General features: G+C 43.6%; 1 protein-coding gene across 3 annotated transcripts in view; it reads left to right on the top strand.

Annotated features, from left to right (window-relative positions):
* Nucleotides 1–19,421, top strand: part of AGAP1 (ArfGAP with GTPase domain, ankyrin repeat and PH domain 1) — a 634,167-nt gene that overhangs the window by 256,497 nt on the left and 358,249 nt on the right. For all 3 annotated transcript variants that reach the window (XM_065412924.1, XM_065412923.1, XM_065412922.1), the window contains exon 4: nucleotides 19,302–19,387. In XM_065412924.1, coding sequence (XP_065268996.1) covers nucleotides 19,302–19,387 — 86 coding nt within the window. The remainder of the gene's footprint in view (nucleotides 1–19,301; nucleotides 19,388–19,421) is intronic.

The following is a 19,421-nucleotide window of genomic DNA, read 5'->3' as shown; positions in this document are numbered from 1 at the left end:
TGTCCCACCACTGCAGCTCTTCCAGTACTTGCAGCAAGGGAAGTAAAGAATGCTTGCTTGCACTTTTCTCATCCTGTCCTATAACTGTGCTAGTGCAGATGACATTGTTAAGTCAGTGGCCAGTCTACATGAGCTATGACAACACAGCGAAGGTGGGAGACTTAGGAGGGCCTCAGGGTAGGTAAGTTCCTGGAGATTCAGGTAGCTTTTTTGTTAAACAAACCAACCAACCAACGAAAAAAGAGACAATGACAGAGGTTCAGCCTTCATTCATGTTAATAGGCATTACATGCATCATTGAGAAAATGTATTTACTTTTAAAACATGTAGAGTCTGCATGTAGACGTCACAGTTCAGGACAACTGCTATGACCAAAAACAACGAGGAGTACTTGTGGCACCTTAGAGACTAACAAATTTATTTGGGCGTAAGCTTTCGTGGGCTAAAACCCACTTCATCAGATGCATGGAATGGAAAATACAGTAGGAAGATATATATACAGAGTACATGAAAAGATGGGGATTGCCTTACCAATTCTAACGAGACAATTCAATTAAAGTGGGCTATTATCAGCAGGAGGAAAAATCAATTTTGTAGTGGTAATCAGGGTGGCCCATTTCAAACAGTTGACAAGAAGGTGTGATTAACAGTAGGGGGAAAAGTTAGCATGGGGAAATAGTTTTTAGTTTGTGTAATGACCCATCCACTCCCAGTCTTTATTTAGGCCTAATTTGATGGTGTCCAGTTTGCAAATTAATTCCAGTTCTGCATTTTCTCATTCGAGTCTGTTTTTGAATTTTTTTGTGTGAAGAATTGCCACTTTTAAGTCTGTAATTGAGTGTCTAGGGAGGTTGAAGTGTTCTCCGACTGGTTTTTGAATGTTATAATTCTTGACGTCTGATTTGTGTCCGTTTATTCTTTTGCGTAGAGACTGTCCAGTTTGGCCAATGTACGTGGCAGAGGGGCATTGCTGGCACATGATGGCATATATCACACTGACCAAACAAGGGCTCTCATACTCAGTCTTCCGGCTTCCCGGCCTTTGTCTTTCTGGAGTGAAGACCCGTGCCTCTCTCCCTCCTGACCAGGGTATTTCCAGGCTGAACAGTTCCCTGCTTTCATTGTTATTCCCAGCAAAAGACAATCTGTCTATAGAGGCCTGCTTGCTTTCTCTGCAGAGAATAACGGTCATTTCCAAAAGTTTTAAGTTATCATACAGTTTTTTTCTAAGCAAACATAAGGTAAAAGCACTACAGAGAAAACATATTGAAAACTGTAAAAGAACCTACTCGTGTGAATAAGCTTACCAGAGGACATCTGGCCCATCCCCGCAGTCTCCAGAAGGACTCTGGTTGGTGTCGGTCCTTCCAGGCTTTCCCTAAGGATTGAGCCCTCTGTGGAATGGGGGGCCTGTCTATTTGCTGTATCAGAACAAAAGTCCTGCACCTGTTTAAAACCAGCTATTTGTCCCAAAATCCCTTATTTGTCGTTAGTCCCTAGAGAATCCAGTTTGAAGTACCAGGGGATGTTTTCAAAAGGGCTGATTACCAGAGGAATTACATTAGCATACCACCTCCTCCTAGAGAAGCTACCTACAATCTCACAATAACACACAAACAATTGCATTTTTAATACAATGGACCCCAAAGGTATTATAGTTAGTAGAGTAAAATTTGTCCAGGATATGGCAGGAAATTGTCATCATTGTTGCAGTACTTTCCAGGGTTAGGGGCATATGCTTCTTACAGAAATGAAGACGTTCTTGTTTCCCCTGAATTTTACATTCTTTGCAAAACTGAAAATACTTGCCAGAAGAAAATGTGTTAATTCACAGTGCTAGTTTAGTATTGTGGACTCTTTAAAGCCATGTCTGTACTTAGAACACTTAGTACACTAGGATTCTTGCAATGGTCCAGCTGTACAGGTCTGCTCCCTAGTGTACACAGTGCTCAGGTGTTTTTACTGCCTTGTAATATATACCCCTGAGAAGGTGGTAAATATTATGCAGTCATGCCAGGTTCAATCCTGAAGAGTACTGAAAGTCTCAAACCTATTTTGTTCACTAGTTAGATATCACTGTTTCTTGTGCATCATGATAGGAGAGAGAGAGTGATTTTTAAATACAAATCTGTTTAAATGGCATAGAAATTATAATATTTTAGGTGTGATATGAAATATACATTTAATATTCTAAATATGAACACCTTTTCTCTTTGTTAGGGCTAAACAATAAGGTTCACAGTGAGATCAGGAAGTGAGATCAGGAAGATACCAATTAATGCTTCGTTTTTTGATCCATCACAGCAGAAGCAGCTAGAGAACAGTATCAGGTACCTTTGTGTAGCTTAGTGTTTGCTTTTATGTCAGCTATTAAGTAGGGAGATTAAACATAATTGAACAGATCATGGACAATTGCAGATATTTTTAAATTTAAGTGAATAGGGGCCAGATTTTCAGATGATATAAAATGATGTTGCTTTATTGAAGTCAGTGGGACTATGCTGGTTTTCACCTCTAGTTGTCCAGAGATCTCAATCTGGCCCCTTATACTGACACGAAGTCCTTCTATATGTCCACTAAGCACTTAACTGGTTCATCTATGGTAGGAGCAATACAAGCTTCTACCTTGGTGCTATAAAGTATGTAAAGCCTGATGTATATGGACTGCCTCTGGGAATGTAAAGTTATGCATAAATTAGGCTTTTTTGTCAAATTCCTCACTGGTGCTACCACCAGTTCAGCTCCACTGACACTTGCTATTGTGGGAGTGCTACTCCAGAAAGGATGTCCATGGTCACTGTTACCACCAATGGGAAAAGTTTAGCAAAGTCTACTGTAGACAAGACCAAAGCCTATTCAGTACTTGGTCTCTTGTTAAGCCTCCCAACAAGATGTCAAATGTAATGGTGGGTTTTGGGAGTATGCAGTATTTTTCTCTGCGGAAAGCTCCACATTTCCTAACAATGGGATTCCAGAAGTGTGGACTTTATCGTTGAGGAGAAACTTTGAAATGGCTTTGGTGATACTAAATGCATCAGCAGCCACCACATGTTCAACCAGATTTGTCAGAAACAGATGAGACAAGAATTGGTCCACTCCTGTGCAAGTGATGTTTTACCTGAGACATTGGTTTCTCTTGCAAAGAAGTCACCAGAAGTTAAAAGCAACATTTGTGGCAAAAGGTATCCCAAATCCTGCACTTGTGGGCCAGGGGACAGTAGGTTCCTAAGAGATCACACAATAGCTTAGCCAGACAGGATGTTAGCTTAGTGGGGTGCTTCTGTTGGTGGAAACAGAGCAACGTACTTCATAGAGGGCAGAACAGTCACAGTATCAACCAGTAAGAGTTAAGGGTGATATGGAATGGCCTTGAAGCGTATAATATAGCTACTCAGTTGGGATAACTGCACTATAATGAGGCTTGGCAGAATATGTTCTTCTTCAAGTGATTGCTTATGTCCATTCCAATTAGGTCTATCCATGCTGCGTGCACGGCAGCCAGAAGGTTTTACCCCTAGCAGTACCTGTCGGGTCGATCCGGGTGCACCCTGGAGTCGCGCCTTCATGGCGTTGGATATAGGGCCCTGCCAACCCACCACCACATCAGTTCCTTCTTACCGCCTGTGACAGTTAGCTGGAACGTTCGTATCTCTTGCTTCGACAAGCATCTCTCTTAGCAGTCTTTGAACTTTGTGTATATAGTTAGAGTATAATAGTAGTTAACAGTTAGTATAGTGTAGCTTTTTATATAAGTTTCATTTGGGGGTACTCCCCCCTTTTTTCGTTCCTGGTACCGGGGCATGCCTCAGTCCCCGGGATTTAAACCCTGTGCAGCATGTGGCAAGTCTGTGCCCAGAAGTGACCCCCACACTTCCTGTTTCAGTGTTTGGGGGAAAGCCACCAAAAAGAACACTGTTAGATCTGCTGGGGGTTCCGTCCGAGGACTTGGAGAGAGATCAGCACCTCAAGATCTTTCTGATGGAGGCTGCTCTCTCTCCACACTCGGACCCCGGATTGGCAGAGCCGACGCTGAGCACCTCGTCTTCGGTGTGCAGTGCGCCAACGCCAGCGGCACATGAGTCAGCGCCGAGGAAGGACTCTGCCAGAGACCCTCGGCACCACTAAGGCTCCGCACATAGGGACTCCACGCAGGTCAACAGGTGTCACCGTTCTCAATCCCCAGTGGCCCATAAGAAGAGACCCGAAAGGGGCCGCTCCCCTACATCCAGACCGGCACAGACGGAGTCCGCTGCGGTGCAAGCCACGTGAGTTCAGCTCTGCCGACTAGGGTCTCGTTGACTCCTGTCCCTACACAGGACCAGTCGAGTCTGGGCCCACAACACTCCCCTATCTGGGAGAGCCGCAACCTGCAGCTGCCATCCACGCTGGAGGTATTCGAGGTGGCCAAGGACTTTATCACCCTCATGGCAACGCCCTCCCCTCCAAGGTGGGATAGGTCTCCTACATTGGTCTCAGCGGCACCCATGAGACCCTCGGTGCTGTCCAGGGGCAAGCCAGTGATGCTGCTACACCAGTCACCATCCCCTCGACCTTCCCCCAGTGCTCACGTAGGGGAGCTGCACCTGTCCCCAAGTTTCTGGCACCGATGGGCACCGCTCCTCTGTGGTCCTCCAAAACAGAGTCCCCTACAGTTGAGGAGAAGCAGGAGATTCAGGTCTAGTAAGCGTGGGTGGCAGCCTCATCTGGGACCGTGGCCTGATCAGTGGCAGGCTCCTGCCTAGTGGCCGTTCTGGATGCCCTGGGCATTCCACCAGGGCCAGAGTCAGAGGTCCAATTCCAGGTTGGCTTTGGTGCCTCTGGCGTATCAGCAGGACCAAGCGTTCCCTGCGCCGGCACCTACTGCCCTGGAAGACCGGGCGCCGAGGGCAGGGAACAGGACCTGCTCCCAGCTAGGGCCTCGTCCTCGTCTTGGCCTTGTTGAGGCGGTGGCAGGAATGTTGACTGTCCCTTTCCTGGAGGAGAGCAGGGTGCTCCAACAGCTGTTGAGGAGGGAGGCGCAGAACCTGGGGATCCAGGCAGAGGAGGCCATTGAGACATCAGACCCCATGGTGGGCATCCTCGCCTCCTCTGGTCCCTCCCATATTGCTCTGCCACTTATCAAAACTATTAATGATACCAACAAAACAGTGTGGCAGAACCCCGCCTCCTTACCACTAATGGCAAAGAGGAACGAACGAAAGCACTTCGTTCCCTCTAAGGAGTTCAAGAACCTGTATAGTCATCCCCTGCCGGACTTCCTAGTGATAGCCGCAGCGAATGAGCAGGAGCGCCAAGGCTACCAGGGCCCCTCCCCAAAAAACTGGGAAGCTAAAAAGCTGGACCTTTTCGGGAGAAAAATCTACTCCACAGGAGGGCTCCAGCTCAGAATATCTAACTACCAGGCCGTCCTCAGCAGGTACAATTACAACTCCTGTGGAGCAATGGCAAAATTTATGGAGCTGTTGCCAGAGGACTCCAGGGCAGAGTATTCCTCCTTAGTAGAGGAGGGCAAGCTCATTGCCCAAGCTTCGAGGCAGGCGGTCCTTGACGTGGCGGATACGGCTGCCCACACCATAGCCTTGGGGATAGCCATGAGAAGGAGCTCCTGGCTTACAGGTTTCAGGGCTCCCATATGAGGTCCAACAAATCATTCAGGACCTCCCCTTTGAGGACCTCGCACTCTTTTCAGAGAAAACTGACTCTCGGATTCATAGCCTGAAGGACTTGAGCCACCCTCAAGTCCCTTGGCCTCTACACTCCGGCTACACAATGGAGACATTGTAAGCCGCAACCACTGCCTTGTTTTTTCCATCCACAAAACAGGCAGGATTTTTCTCAGAGGAGTGGAAATAATAGGAAGAGGCCACCCCCCTCATCAGGCTAGGGCTCTGGTCAGGCGAAATAGTCCTCTGGCTCGAAGCAGAACTTTTGAAGGTGCACCCAAGGGCAACGCACCAGTCTGAATTCTGGATCCATCCTGCCTCACTTTCTCATGCCGACTCTCCCCTTTCTACCCTGCGTGGGTCTGAATTACATTGGATCGTTGGGTACTCCGCCCAGTAGAAAAAGGATATTCCCTCCAGTTTTCCCTCCCTTCCACCTTGCTTCCCCGTCCCTCTTTAGGGATCCTTTTCACGAGCAACTCCTCGTGCAGGAGGTGCACTTGCTCCTAATGCTGGGGATAGTGGAAGAGGTTCCTCAGGAGCTGAAGGGCAAGGGGTTCTATTCCTGGTATTTCCTAATACCGAAAGCCAAAGGCCCATCCTAGATCTGTGAAATCTCAACAAGTTCATGAAGAAACTGAAGTTCCACATGGTCTCTTTGGCCTCCATTATCTCTTCCTTGGCTCCGGGCGACTGGTATGCTGCCCTCGATTTGAAGGACGCTTACTTTCATATTTCAATAATGCCATCCCTCAGAAGGTACCTTAGATTCATGGTGAACCACAATCATCATCAGTTCACAGTCCTTCCGTTCAGCCTCTCAGCGGCTCCTCAAGTGTTTACCAAGTACATGGCAGTCGTGGCCGTGTTCCTACGCGAACATCAGGTGCAGGTGTTTCCATACCTCGATGACTGGTTAAGCAAGGACTGCTCCAAAGTGCAAGTGGAGGCGCAGGTGAGCTTCATAAGGGCTACTTTCGATGACCTGGGCCTTCTACTGAATGTACAGAAGTCAACCCTATCCCCCATTCAGCGGATAGAGTTTATAGGGGCAGTATTGGACTCTACACAGACGAGGGCGTACCTCACGGAGTTGCGTTTCCAGTCTCTGTGCGACATCATACAAAGTCTCAGGCAGTTCCCTACTACCACAGCAAGGAATTGCCTAAAGCTTCTGGGGCACATGACCACTTGTACCTATGTGGTACAGCAGGCCAGATTGAGACTCCGACCTCTTCAGGCATGGCTGGCTTCGGTGGATCAGCTGATTTGGGATGGTCTAGACAAAGTTGTCACTCTTTCTCATTTGGTCCTCGACTCCCTCCTATGATGGCTCAACCTGCAGGAGATGAGGGCAGATGTTCCCTTAGCCAGACCCCAGCCATCCCTCTCGTTGGTGACCGACATGTCAGCATTGGGGTGGGGTGCGCACCCGGGAGACCTCAGGCCTCTGATCCCAAGTGGAGCTCTCACTTCACATCAACGTCAGAGAGCTGAGAATGGTCTGTCTGGCATGCCAGATGTTCCAAGTTCATCTGGAAGGCAAATGTGTATCGGTTATGATGGACAATACAACAGTGTGTTTTATATAAACAGACGGGGGTGCATGCTCCTCTCCCCTGTGCCAGGAAGCCCTCAGATTGTGGGACTTTTGCATAGCTCACTCAGTACATCTGGAGGCGTTGTACCTCCCTGCAGTACAGAATGAGTTGGCGGACTATCTCAGCAGGTCCTTTCAAGGCCACGAGTGGTCCCTTTGCCCGGATATTGCAAATACCATCTTCCAACAGTGGGGGTTTCCCCAGATAGACTTGTTCGCCACGCGACACAACAGGAAGTGCCTGCAATTCTGCTCCTTCCTGAATCACAGCCCGGGCTCCATCGTGGATGCGTTCCTCCTTCCCTGGAAGGGACATCTCTTGTATGCATTCCCTCCCATACCTCTCGTTCACAAGGTTCTCCTCAAGGTTCGAAGGGACAAGGCCTCGGTGATACTTATAGCTCCAGCCTGGCCCTGCCAGCACTGTTATACATCTCTCCTGGAAGTGTCCATGGACAACCCAATCACCTTACTGCTCTTCCTGGACCTGATAACTCAGGATCATGGCAGTCTCCAGCACCCAAACCTTGAGTCGCTTCACCTCATGGCGTGGAAGCTCTATGGCTGAATCTGATGGAGCTTGCCTATTCGGGTCCAGTCCGGGAAGTCCTCCTGGGCAGTAGGAAACCCTCCTCTAGGCTACCTACCTAGCCAAATGGAAAAGATTCACAATTTGGTCTTCCCAATATCTCCTGTCTCCAACACGTTCGTCGATACCCATGATATTGGACTACCTCCTCCACTTTGAGCAGCATGGTCTTTCCTTGTCATCAACAAAGGTCCACCTGGCTGCCATCTTTACCTTCTATCCAGGCATAGAGGGCCGGTCAGTGTTCACCAACCCTTTGGTGAGTCGTTTCCTAAAAGGTCTCGACAGACTACACCCTCACGTATGGCAGACGATCCTGGCCTCAGACCTTAACTTGGTCCTATCCAGGCTAACAGGGCCATTCTTTGAACCGCTGGTGACATGTTCTTTGCTGTACCTCTCATATAAGGTGGCGTCCCATAGCGATAACATCGGCCAGGAGGGTGTCTGAGCTCAAGGCCCTAACATCTGAGCCTCCTTACACCGTGTTTTGTAAGGACAAAGTCCAGCTCAGACTGCATTCCGCTTTTCTCCCTAAGATTGTCTCCCAGTTCCATGTTAACCAGGATATCTTCCTTCCAGATTTCTACTCTAAGCCGCATGCAAGCAGCAGGGAGCAAAAACTTCATTCATTGGACGTTCGCCGGGCATTAGCTTTCTATATCGAGCACACAAAAAACGTTTCAGAAGTCCATTCAGCCGTTTGTCGCAGTAGCATACAGAATGAAGGGGCTTCCAGTCTCCTCCCAAAGGATTTCGTCATGGATCACGTTGTGTATCCGGGCATGCCATGATCTGGCAAAGGTACCTGTCCTTCTGCTTACAGTACACTCCACAAGGGCACAGGCATCTTGGGTTCCTGGCCCATGTTCCAACCCAGGAAATTTGCAGAGCTGTGACGTGGTCAGCAATACATATTTTACCTCGCATTATGCTATTACCCAGCAGGCTATAGACGATGTAGCCTTTGGCAGAGCGGTGCTGCAATCAGCGAACCTTTGAGCTCCGACCCCAAAACTTAGACTTGGTAATCACCTAATTGGAATGTACATGAGCAATCACTCAAAGAAGAAAAAACGATTATCTACCTTTTGTAGCTGTTGTTCTTCCAGATGTGTTGCTCATGTCCGTTCCAATACTCACCCACCAACCCCTCTGTTGGAGTGAAATGGCAGGAAGGAACTGGGGTGGTGGTGGGTCGGCAGGGCCCTATATCCAGCACCATGAAGTCGTGACTCCTGGGGGAGCCTGGGCCAACCCAACAGTTATTGCTAGTGGAAAAATCTTCCAGCTGCCGTGCACGCACACCTAATTCGAATGGACATGAGCAACACATCTCGAAGAACAGTTACGAAAGGTAGGTAACTGTTTGGTTTTTTTTATTTTTGTATAATTTAGGTGGATAATATCATTATTCATTTTAAAACTTTCTAATTTTTTTTAATCAATTTTAAATTTTCATAGTTGTGGGAAATTACTAGGGAGATCTGGCAATGAGGGGGTTGGACAATTATTTAATGAGATATTGAGATTCAAAAAGTTGCTGCTTTGTAAGTGTTAAAACAAAAATTGTCAAGATATGTCAAAATATACAAAGTAAATAGCCTTCAATCAAACTCTAATATGTTCTCAAGCAGCATTTGTCTGACAATCATCAAAAAGGTACAGATAGGCAATGGAAATATTTTTTTCCCATTGGTTTGTGTGTATAGGGTGAAATAAACGTTCATCAACATTTACCAATAAAAATCTAATCCTTCCAAGCCTAGTTATGATAGATAACATGCCAGCTATACCATATCTGAACAAGTAGAGAAGAAATGGATCTCCCAACCTGCAACAGGAGATTAGTCTTAGAGTTTGAGCAAGAGAAAAACCCACAATCGTTATATGCACACCACGTAAAAGGGAAATTTGATCTCAGCACATATCCAGCTCAATTTCTTGCTTTGCAAAAAAAAAACCCAAACAGCTTAGCTACTGATCTGTTTGCTTACAAGACTCCAGATTCTCCTCCAAGAAAAGAACTCAACTGACATCCATGACTCAAAATTTGGACAAGGTTAAGGTACTGTTGCAAAGAACATGGGTTGTCTCCAGCACCGGTAGAGGTGAACATATCCGACCTAGAATTAAAGATGGGCTGTCCTTTAGAAGGAAGAGTCCAATGTTAAAATGCCAGATAACAGCATTGTTTGTGCTACTGGAGTCCATGGAGGAAGGCAAACTTGTTTCCACCAGGACATTAAATGTGTCTGCAGGTTCATAGGACTCAATTGTGGTATTTATCTGTGCATCAAACACGTAACCTCGCTATTGAGCAGTCTGTCCCTCAACAGCTTGTCTATTTAAGTGGCTGTTCTCACAGCTGTTGCCACAGTAAGGAGACTTGGAGTTTAGTATGCTACCCATGGGCCCTCAAGATTGGTTCTGAGGCCTACCTTTTCTGAATGGAAACAATGTGTCATTTTTCTCCAAGGTCAACTTCTTGTTCCATAGGACACAGGGAACAGTGTAGCAGTCGCCCTATCTGAGGCCATCACATACATCAGAGAGGTTAGGGCTTAAGTTAGATATGTGCAGGTGCTCTAAATCTACAGAATGTGCTTAAGTCCCTTCTGAAGAGTTGGCCTTTTCTTAATTGTATATCACCTAGATGCAAAGGGTATGAAAACTTCAGTCTCCATTTAGCTGAGTGGGGACTATATGAGAGGAATGTAGCCAAGAGCCTCGGGCATCCTTTGGAATCAGGACACATTCCCTGAGAGCAATGATGACATCCTGCAAAGACGCAGGGTGCTGCCTCATGAGAAGATGTAAACAGATTAATAGATTTTAAAGCCAGATCGGAGCATTATGATCATCTAGTCTGACCACCTGTATAACACAGGCCAAAGAACCTTCACGATATTTTTTACATCAAGCTCATAACTTATGAGTGATAGCATTTCTTTTACAAAGACAGTGAGAGCTGACAGTGATGTCAAGTGATGGACAAAGCAGCATATCTTTAGGTAAGTTTTTCCAGTGGTTAATTACCTTTTCTGTTAAATTTGCTGCTTGTTTCTAGTGAGCTTCCAAGCTCTGCTGGCCAGTCTGTATATGTGACCTCCTCCCCATAGTTTAGTATTCAAGCAGTTTTTGTCATCTAAATATACACCAGCAATGATTTCATATTTGGTTCCAGATAATTGATGAAGATATTGAATAGCATTGAGCGAAGAACATTATGGGACCCCAATAGAAATAGCCCATTGTATAACAATTTCCCATTTAGAATTAGAGAACTCTTTTGAGATCTCAGTTAACCAGTTTTAATCCATTTTAAATGGACTACATTGATTTTTGTGTGGTCCTTCCTATCTTTAACAGAATATCACGTGGCATTAAGTCTAAGAAGTCTAAGAATATGATATGGACAGTTACCTTTACCAACAAAACTTGCGCTCTCATCAGAAAAGATATCAGATTTGTTTGATATATATGTATGTTCTCTACTGATTTCATCCCATATCAGATTTTGCTTGATATTACCCAGGATTGATGTCAGACTAACTTGCCTATAGTTACCCAAATCATCCCAGTTACACATTTTAGATATTGGCACAACATGAACTGTTTTCCAGTCTTCAGAAACGTCTTCAGTGTTCCAAGATTTGTTAAAAATCAACATTAATGGTTCAGAATGCTCACTGGCCATTTATTTTAATACCTCTTGGTGCAAGTTATGGCCTGATTCTGATTCCTAAACTGCAGGCAAGCTTAAGACCTGTTGTTAAAGGACTTTTCCACTTCCTACTGGAAGAAAGGACATTGTCTGGTAAGTATGGGTACATTTTCCTGTATTTAACCAGTCTGCTGTTAATTGATGTAATCTATTTAGCAAAATCAATAAGACTCTAAAATGAAAGATGGGGGCTGATTTGTGCAGAAATATTTGATTTTTTTAAAGCGGTTACATAACTTTTTTGAGTCCTTTGTAATGGATGTGCAGAAAAATATGAAATGACCAGAAATAATTAGGCTTGGAAGGATTAGGTTTTTATTGGAAAATTTCAATAAACGTCAGTTTCACCGTACACACAAACCGACAAACAAATATTTCCAACAACATGATTTAATAGAAAGTGTGCATGGCAAAAGTGTGTTGACTCTTGTAGCCCCGCTGCAAGAGTGTTTATATTGCTTCTGAGTCTCTTGCCTAGGTACCCATTGTGCAGCTATGAACGACGTTCAGACAACTTTTACCATTTTTAAAACTGTTTAATGGAATTCTTGGTATCTTAGGTAGCTGTACTGAAGTTAACTTCAAAACTGGAACAAGCAGACATGAATTGGCCAAATATATAATATTACTAATAGCAATATCAGTTCAAGCACTATACGTACCCACCTAAAAAGTGATGATCAAGGTCTTAAGCTTGTTGTTTTAGCCATAACCTGATTAAGAGGAGATGTCATCTTTTAAAAAGATAAGTCTTTAAAAAAAATAAGTTAGCAATTTGATGTTCTTAAAAATAAAATGTCTTAATAGTACATGTAATTTTTTTTTTTTTTTTAAAGCACACCTACGAAACCTGCAATACAATCTCTGATGCAAGCTGGCTTCAGTTTCTAGCATGAGCTTGCTGGCTATTTTTTGGAGGAATAGAATATCTGGCATTTCAAAGAAGAACCACAGGGATGGAAACTCAAATATATTAGGGATAAAACATATAGAGGTTTATATAACCTTAAAATAATCTTCCACATCTTATTTTTATCCTGTATTTATCGTACCCAGTACTACATAGATTTGGAGGTCATCCACATGACAATCTTAATCCTGATCATAGTGCCATATTATTTGATCCCAGTGGCAATTTTCAGTAAAAAAGATGGTGAACAAAATAGAGCCAAGGGGCACACCGTGACAAATCAGTGATTGCTTGAGTGAGCAGTTAGCCAATGAAACAAATAGTCATTAGCAAGAGAAACTGTGAGATGTGATACTCTTTGACTCACAAGCTCACCTGGGTGATGTAAAAGGATCCCCTAATCTGCAGTGCCAGTGCATAGAATTATCTTTAGTATTTAATATATGCATGTTAAACTAAGTATTTTAACAAAGGACACAGAGTTCCTCCAGCTGCTTCTCAAACCAAACAGTGCTTGAAATAGGACAAAAATAGAAATTAGGTTAACAAACCTGCCCTGATCTCTTCAGCCCAATATTCTGATGGATGCCAGGCCTATACCGTGACTGACAAATCTATGGCTGATGCATGGATTTATTTTAGTTTTACATTTATTGAAGCCAGGCCCTTTGTCAGATGGCTGGGCCACCTTTAAGTGACACTCTAGCCTTGTATAACTATCCTAGAATTTTAGTTGTGTGCAACATGGGGGAGGGGAGTGTGAAAGAGAGGTATATATTATTTTTTCCCTATTCACGAGCACTTTCGTGAATACGTGGTTTATGGTAGGCACACATCTCCGTGCGTGTATGCATGAGGTTTTCACATATACAATAGTTGAGTTTGAGTCCATGCAGCCCTAACTTGCACAAACATTGACATGTTTGCACGCATAAGTTGGTGTGCAGGTTTGAAAACATGGGCTTGTGTGAACACCACCTAAATCTGCTCTGAAGAGACTGAAGAGATACTACTTCTTGCCTTGTGCAATATTTTCAGTCATAACACTGAAGTTGAAAGATATCACTTGTTTAAACTGATCTGGAACTCAGACTTCCTGTATGCTGAAGTATCTCTCCAAACAGTCTTGTGACTTTCTCCTCAGAAGATTTTTTTCTTGTAAAGCTGATGTGACTTCTTTTGAAGTCACTACCTGGGTAGTATTTTTTTCTAATTACATTGGTCTGCCTGATAGCAAAGATTATTTGTCCATGAATTGATCAGTATGTTTAACAGGGCTTTCCCCAACCATCTTTCTAATAAACATTGCAAAACAGGCTGAAAGAGGGTAGCCGTGTAGCCCTGGCTCCATGTGTTTACAAAGCAGTAATTGCTTGGATTTAGCGTTTAGGGAGGAATTCCTCCTGTTTCTGAAATAGGGGAGCCCAAACTGTACTATTCACTTAAATCTCTGGTTCTGTTTAGAATATCTTTTAGGGCTGGCCAAACTTCAGGATTTTTTCCCCTGGCTGCATCCTTCAGGCTTTTAAATTGTGTAGATGGGTATATTGGAAGGAATCCTATCTGTCATTTATAACTTAAAACCAACCAAAAAAAGAGTATTTGAATGAGGCCAATATCAGTATATTTTCTGTTGTTGTTCTGTTGTTAAACATTCCTCAGTGTTAATAACAACTCCTCAAACTACTTATATCCTGAAATTAGAATCCTGCACCGATAACTGTTATGGAATGAACATTCATTTGAGGTGTGTCAGTTTTTGGAGGCTAATGTTTTCCTTTTTTACCCTTTTAGGGTTAGAGTTTCTCACTTTTCAGTCAAATTTATTTTGTAATTGGCTTCATTTTTGAGGGATCTCTTATTTCCCAATCAGAAACTGACTGGAAAGTCCCAGTACACTAGATGGCTATGCTAGTGTCTTTGAGAGCACTAGTAGAAGGTATATAGTGTGTTCTTCTAAGCTCTGCAGACCAGAAAACCTTAAAATGCTCCGGGAGTTTTTCCTGTCTCTCACTGAGAACTAGGATCCCCCAGAGTGAAAATCAGGCAAGATAACTTCAGAAAGGTAGGGTTACAAGACAAGTAAATCTTTCTTTCATCTTTCTACATGTAAATCCAGTAACTATCATGAGTTACTATACAGCCTTAGAATGGCATGAAAATTGTAAATAAATTAGGAAAAATCTAAGAATTACTTCAATAACTTTTCTGTATGTGATCTTTTGATTTGAAGATTTGTTATTGCTGTACTTCCCAGGAAATGGTTGCACTAGTATGCAAGTGTAAGGAATAAAAGATTAAAATAACACCCAAGGAACCAATGTACTCAACTTTAAAGGCAAGGTACCAGGCTCATTGTATTGGAGTTAGGCATATATTTATCCATTATAGCGTCGTTCATTCTAGCATGATTTACTTAATTAAATTGATGCAAATTTTATATAAGTAAGGTAGGAATGCAGTAATAGAAACAGAATTGTAATAACTGCCCTTTTGGTTTCTGAGACAAGGTGGATGAGGTAATATCTCTTATTGGATCCACTTCTGTTGGTGAAAGAGAAGCTTTCAAGCTACACAGAGCTCTTCAGGTCCTGGAGGTAATTGTGTTGTGAGCAAGACACGATAAGTCATTCTTCTGCTTTACTCTGCGCTGGTTAGGCCTCAACTGGAGTATTGTGTCCAGTTCTGGGCACCGAATTTCAAGAAAGATGTGGAGAAATTGGAGAGGGTCCAGAGAAGAGCAACAAGAATGATTAAAGGTCTTGAGAACATGACCTATGAAGGCAGGCTGAAAGAATTGGGTTTGTTTAGTTTGGAAAAGAGAAGACTGAGAAGGGGACATGATAGCAGTTTTCAGGTATCTAAAAGGGTGTCATAAGGAGGAGGGAGAAAACTTGTTCATCTTAGCCTCTAAGGATAGAACAAGAAGCAATGGGCTTAAACTGCAGCAAGGGAGGTTTAGGTTGGACATTAGGAAAAAGTTCCTAACTGTCAGGGTGGTTAAACACTGGAATAAATTGCCTAGGGAGGTTGTGGAATCTCCACCTCTGGAGATATTTAAGAGTAGGTTAGATAAATGTCTATCAGGGACGGTCTAGACAGTATTTGGTCCTGCCATGAGGGCAGGGGACTGGACTCAATGACCTCTCGAGGTCCCTTCCAGTCCTAGAATCTATGAATCTATGAAAGACAATGTAATATAGTTTTATGTAAAGTGAAGATAATTCAGGTCCCGAAGAATTCTCTGTGTAGCTCGAAAGCTTGTCTCTTTCACGAACAGAAGTGGGCCCAATAAAATATATAGCCTCACCCACCTCGTCTCTCACGTGTCCTGGGACTGACACAGCTACAAGAACACTGCAAACAACTTTTGGTTTATGGCACATGATGTTTTGGAAGAAAAGAAAGCAACCCGTTAAATAAATGAGAACTTGTGGATAACATTATACATACAGAGGGGTGGCCAAACTGTGGCTCATGAGCTGCATGCAGCTCTTTTACAGTTAGTGTGGCTTGCGGAGCTCCCCCCCGCCCCATCCATTCTCTACCTACGAGACTTGGGTTGGGGGGGAAGCTCAGGGCTTCTTCCCTGTGGTGGGGTGATGGGGCTGGAGCTTCTTCCAGAGACTACTCATGCCTCCTGAGAGTGGGGTGTGTGTGTGTCACAATTTAAAGATTCGCCCCCCCCCCCAACAGCTTGACTCTTGCCCCCAAGCACACCCTCCCTTTTATCCTCAGCGGCCCCTCCCTGCAGCTCCCAGGTGTTAGCTCTGCCTGGAGAGGCAGCTGCAAACAGCTGGGAACTGCAGGGAGGGGCTCCTGCTTTAGCTCTGCAGGGAGAAGCAGCTGCAAAAGCAATGGCTCTCCCTGCAGCTCCCAGGTGTTTGCTGTTGCCTCTCCCTATGGCCAGAGTTCCCAGCTTATCAGTTCTAGCAGCTGCTGCACAGGGAGGAGGCCTGGCGGCACCATGTGAGCGAGTGGGGCCAGCAAAGCCTGGCAAAAATCTGGGGTGGGGGGCACGTGATCTCACATGCTTCCACCATGTGTCGCCTCTGGCTTCTGCCCAGTTGGGAGGGGTATCTCGGGGCTTCAGCCCTGCAGGAGATGCTTGCCAGGGCGTGGGGCTTAAGCCCTAGGCCCCGGCAGGTGCGCCCTGGCTCTCAAACTTCTGAAGATTGTTGTATGCAGCTTGGAGGGTCAGTAAGTTGGCTACCCTTGTCAGATGTTGATTTCCTACTTCTGCTTCCCCCAAAATGAATCTTTGACATATCAGACACCTTTAAGGATGTTCGGTTCTCCCAGTTTAATGCTAGTAAATTGCAGCTGCCACTTTAGATGACAGGGAGAAGTGGCAATCCAGATAAGTGAAATCTCTCTCTGGTGGTTGCAGCCACCTTCTCCTTACTACATGCATACTGTACACACTTACTGGGTTGTCTTTTAACCTATGAAGACTATGTGAAAATGCATTGAGATCTACATGGCCCAAGACTTTCTCTCTTCCCCCCACTCCCCACCCCGAGTGAATAAATTACGGATCATGAGTAAGATGGATGCTCTTCTTAAATGGGTATACATTAACAGTTTTACAGTTAGCCTGTTCAGAGTTCCAGTATTTACTAATAAAAGGTGGGAAGGCCGAAAACTGAGGGCTGCTGCAACAATTGCTCAGAATCTTCACTTTACATCAAACTACATTACCATGTCATTCAGTTATTTAGAGCTTAAAAATGTACATGTCCCCAGAGGAGTATATTATTGAGCATTTACAATATTGAATTCTATTAATTCTTTACTAAGCCGATTACGTGTTTTTTGGTAAACTTTATTATATTTTTTTTCAAAAGAAAATAATGAGATTAATGGAAATTCAGACTTAGTGATCTAAGATGGTCTGCTTTCTTTGATCCATTTAATTTTATTTTTAGAATTCTATTAATGATGGACTTGAAAGGATTTTTGTCTGGGACTTGATCTTGGGAGCCAAAGGCTCAGTCCAGCTAACCAGAAGCATCTTCTGAGCTACAGTAGATTTGTACAGTGTGATGACCAGACAAATCAGTATTTCCCACGCTGTTACTGGTGCTTCTGAGCTATATGTAATGAAGACGTATAGAGAAAAAGCTCTGTTCTAGCCACTTTTACTCCATGATTTGTAGCTGTCTTAAAAACTGAGTGCATTGCACCTTGCTGAGCTGTTCAGTAATCTCAGCAAACCCAGCAATTCTGTATTGCTCTAGCAATCAAGAAGGGCGAAACGGTGGGTCTGAAGTAGCCAGTGTTTAATTTTGTATCATTTCCCTGAATTCCATTCATAGTTCTGTTAAACGTTTCAAAGGATTATTGCTGGCTTCCGCTTGCTGGCCTTTTCTCTTTGTTGTGTGAAGAATGATGCACAAAAGACTTGAGTTGAATGTTCTTCTATAAGAACACTTATTTCAGTAGTCCACTTTCGTATGAAATATTTTTTCTTAAGTATTTTTCAGTTTTACTAGTATGATAAGTTTATGAAGAAAAGGTAGAGTTGAGAAATTAGGTTAAAAACAAGACGAGGAAGAATTGGAAGTAGCCTAAGTTTTAATACAACAAGAGGAAAAACTAGACATATCTTATACCAATAACATAATACCATTAGCATATCTTTGCCTGTTGAACTCAGATGTGGGTTAATTGGAAGGCATTATGCATAGAGGCTGAGGGCTTGTGTGGCTTAGTCAGTAAGATAAGAATGCTTTCACTTCTAGGAGCAGAGTATAAATCCATCCTAAGGCCTTAAGTGGACCAGGTTTGCTAATCTTGGTTCAGGCTCAGAAACCTAAGTGTAATCTGGCATTATCTGGAGTCTGTCATGAGAAACAGCATGGTGCCTGAAATGCCTCTCAGCCAAGGGAAGGGTAATCCCTATCTCACCCGCAGGTCAGACTTGAAGTCATTGACCAGGGCAGTGTTGAGGAAACTTTCCGTGCAGCTGCATGCCTCATTTAATCTGTGACCGTTGAAGAGGTCAGTTTCTGAAGTGCCAGTTCCTTGGTCTTCACAAGCACTCAATACTCCATTTCCTTTCAAAATATGTATGTGAAGCCCAGAAATAGTTCTTGCTTCAGATAAGGTTTTGTAGCTTCTACCATTTTATCGCTAACCCAAAATAAGTCTCTAATTCATCCTGTTAGTAAATGGTACAGCACTTCTCTCATAGTTTAGTACATCTCACAGAGATGCCATCATTGTAGTTCTTCTGTCTAACGTGTGTAGTGTTTCAGCACCCTTTCCCCAGTTGTGACTTGTGAGCAGAGAATACCATTTTCATAATGTTAAATGTTGACTTTTAAGAACTGGGCTTCTCTTGAGGAAAAATAAAGAGTGAATGTAGCTTAATTATTTTAGTTCGCATATGAGGTAAATGTGAAAATTCAGTATTGTATGTAACTTCAGATTAATACCATTTTGTCAACACTTGCATTTCCCAAAATTACTATTTTAAACCACATCTGGATTGTGGACAAAATGACTTTACTTCATATACTAGCTCTCAAAATTTTTAACCATCTCTTATTTTCTTAAGGAGCATGTGTAATAGAGCCCTTGAAATATGCTTCTCAATCAGACATATAACTCCTTAAAAATATGTAATTGAATTAGCTTTCCTAAATAAGTCTTGCATCCATGAAACTTTATAGATTTGAGCTACATTTGTAATTAATACATAATACATTATTCTTATGTGAGAGTCTTAGAATTGTTATTTTCCACAAGTGAAGCCTTTGTTTGTGTTTTACTTTTTCTTTTGTGTAATGAGTTACTTTATGTGACAGGTGGGAGATTCAAGAAAGAGATAGTAGTTGATGGACAAAGCTATCTGCTGCTGATTAGAGATGAAGGGGGCCCTCCAGAGGCACAGGTGAGCATTGCATTTAGAGCTTTATTAGGCTAGA

This window comes from Emys orbicularis, chromosome 11 (genome assembly GCF_028017835.1).
Source record: "Emys orbicularis isolate rEmyOrb1 chromosome 11, rEmyOrb1.hap1, whole genome shotgun sequence".
Taxonomy (NCBI): Eukaryota; Metazoa; Chordata; order Testudines; family Emydidae; genus Emys; species Emys orbicularis.
Note: the sequence above shows the minus strand (reverse complement) of the source record. Positions and strands in the feature narration are given on the sequence as shown.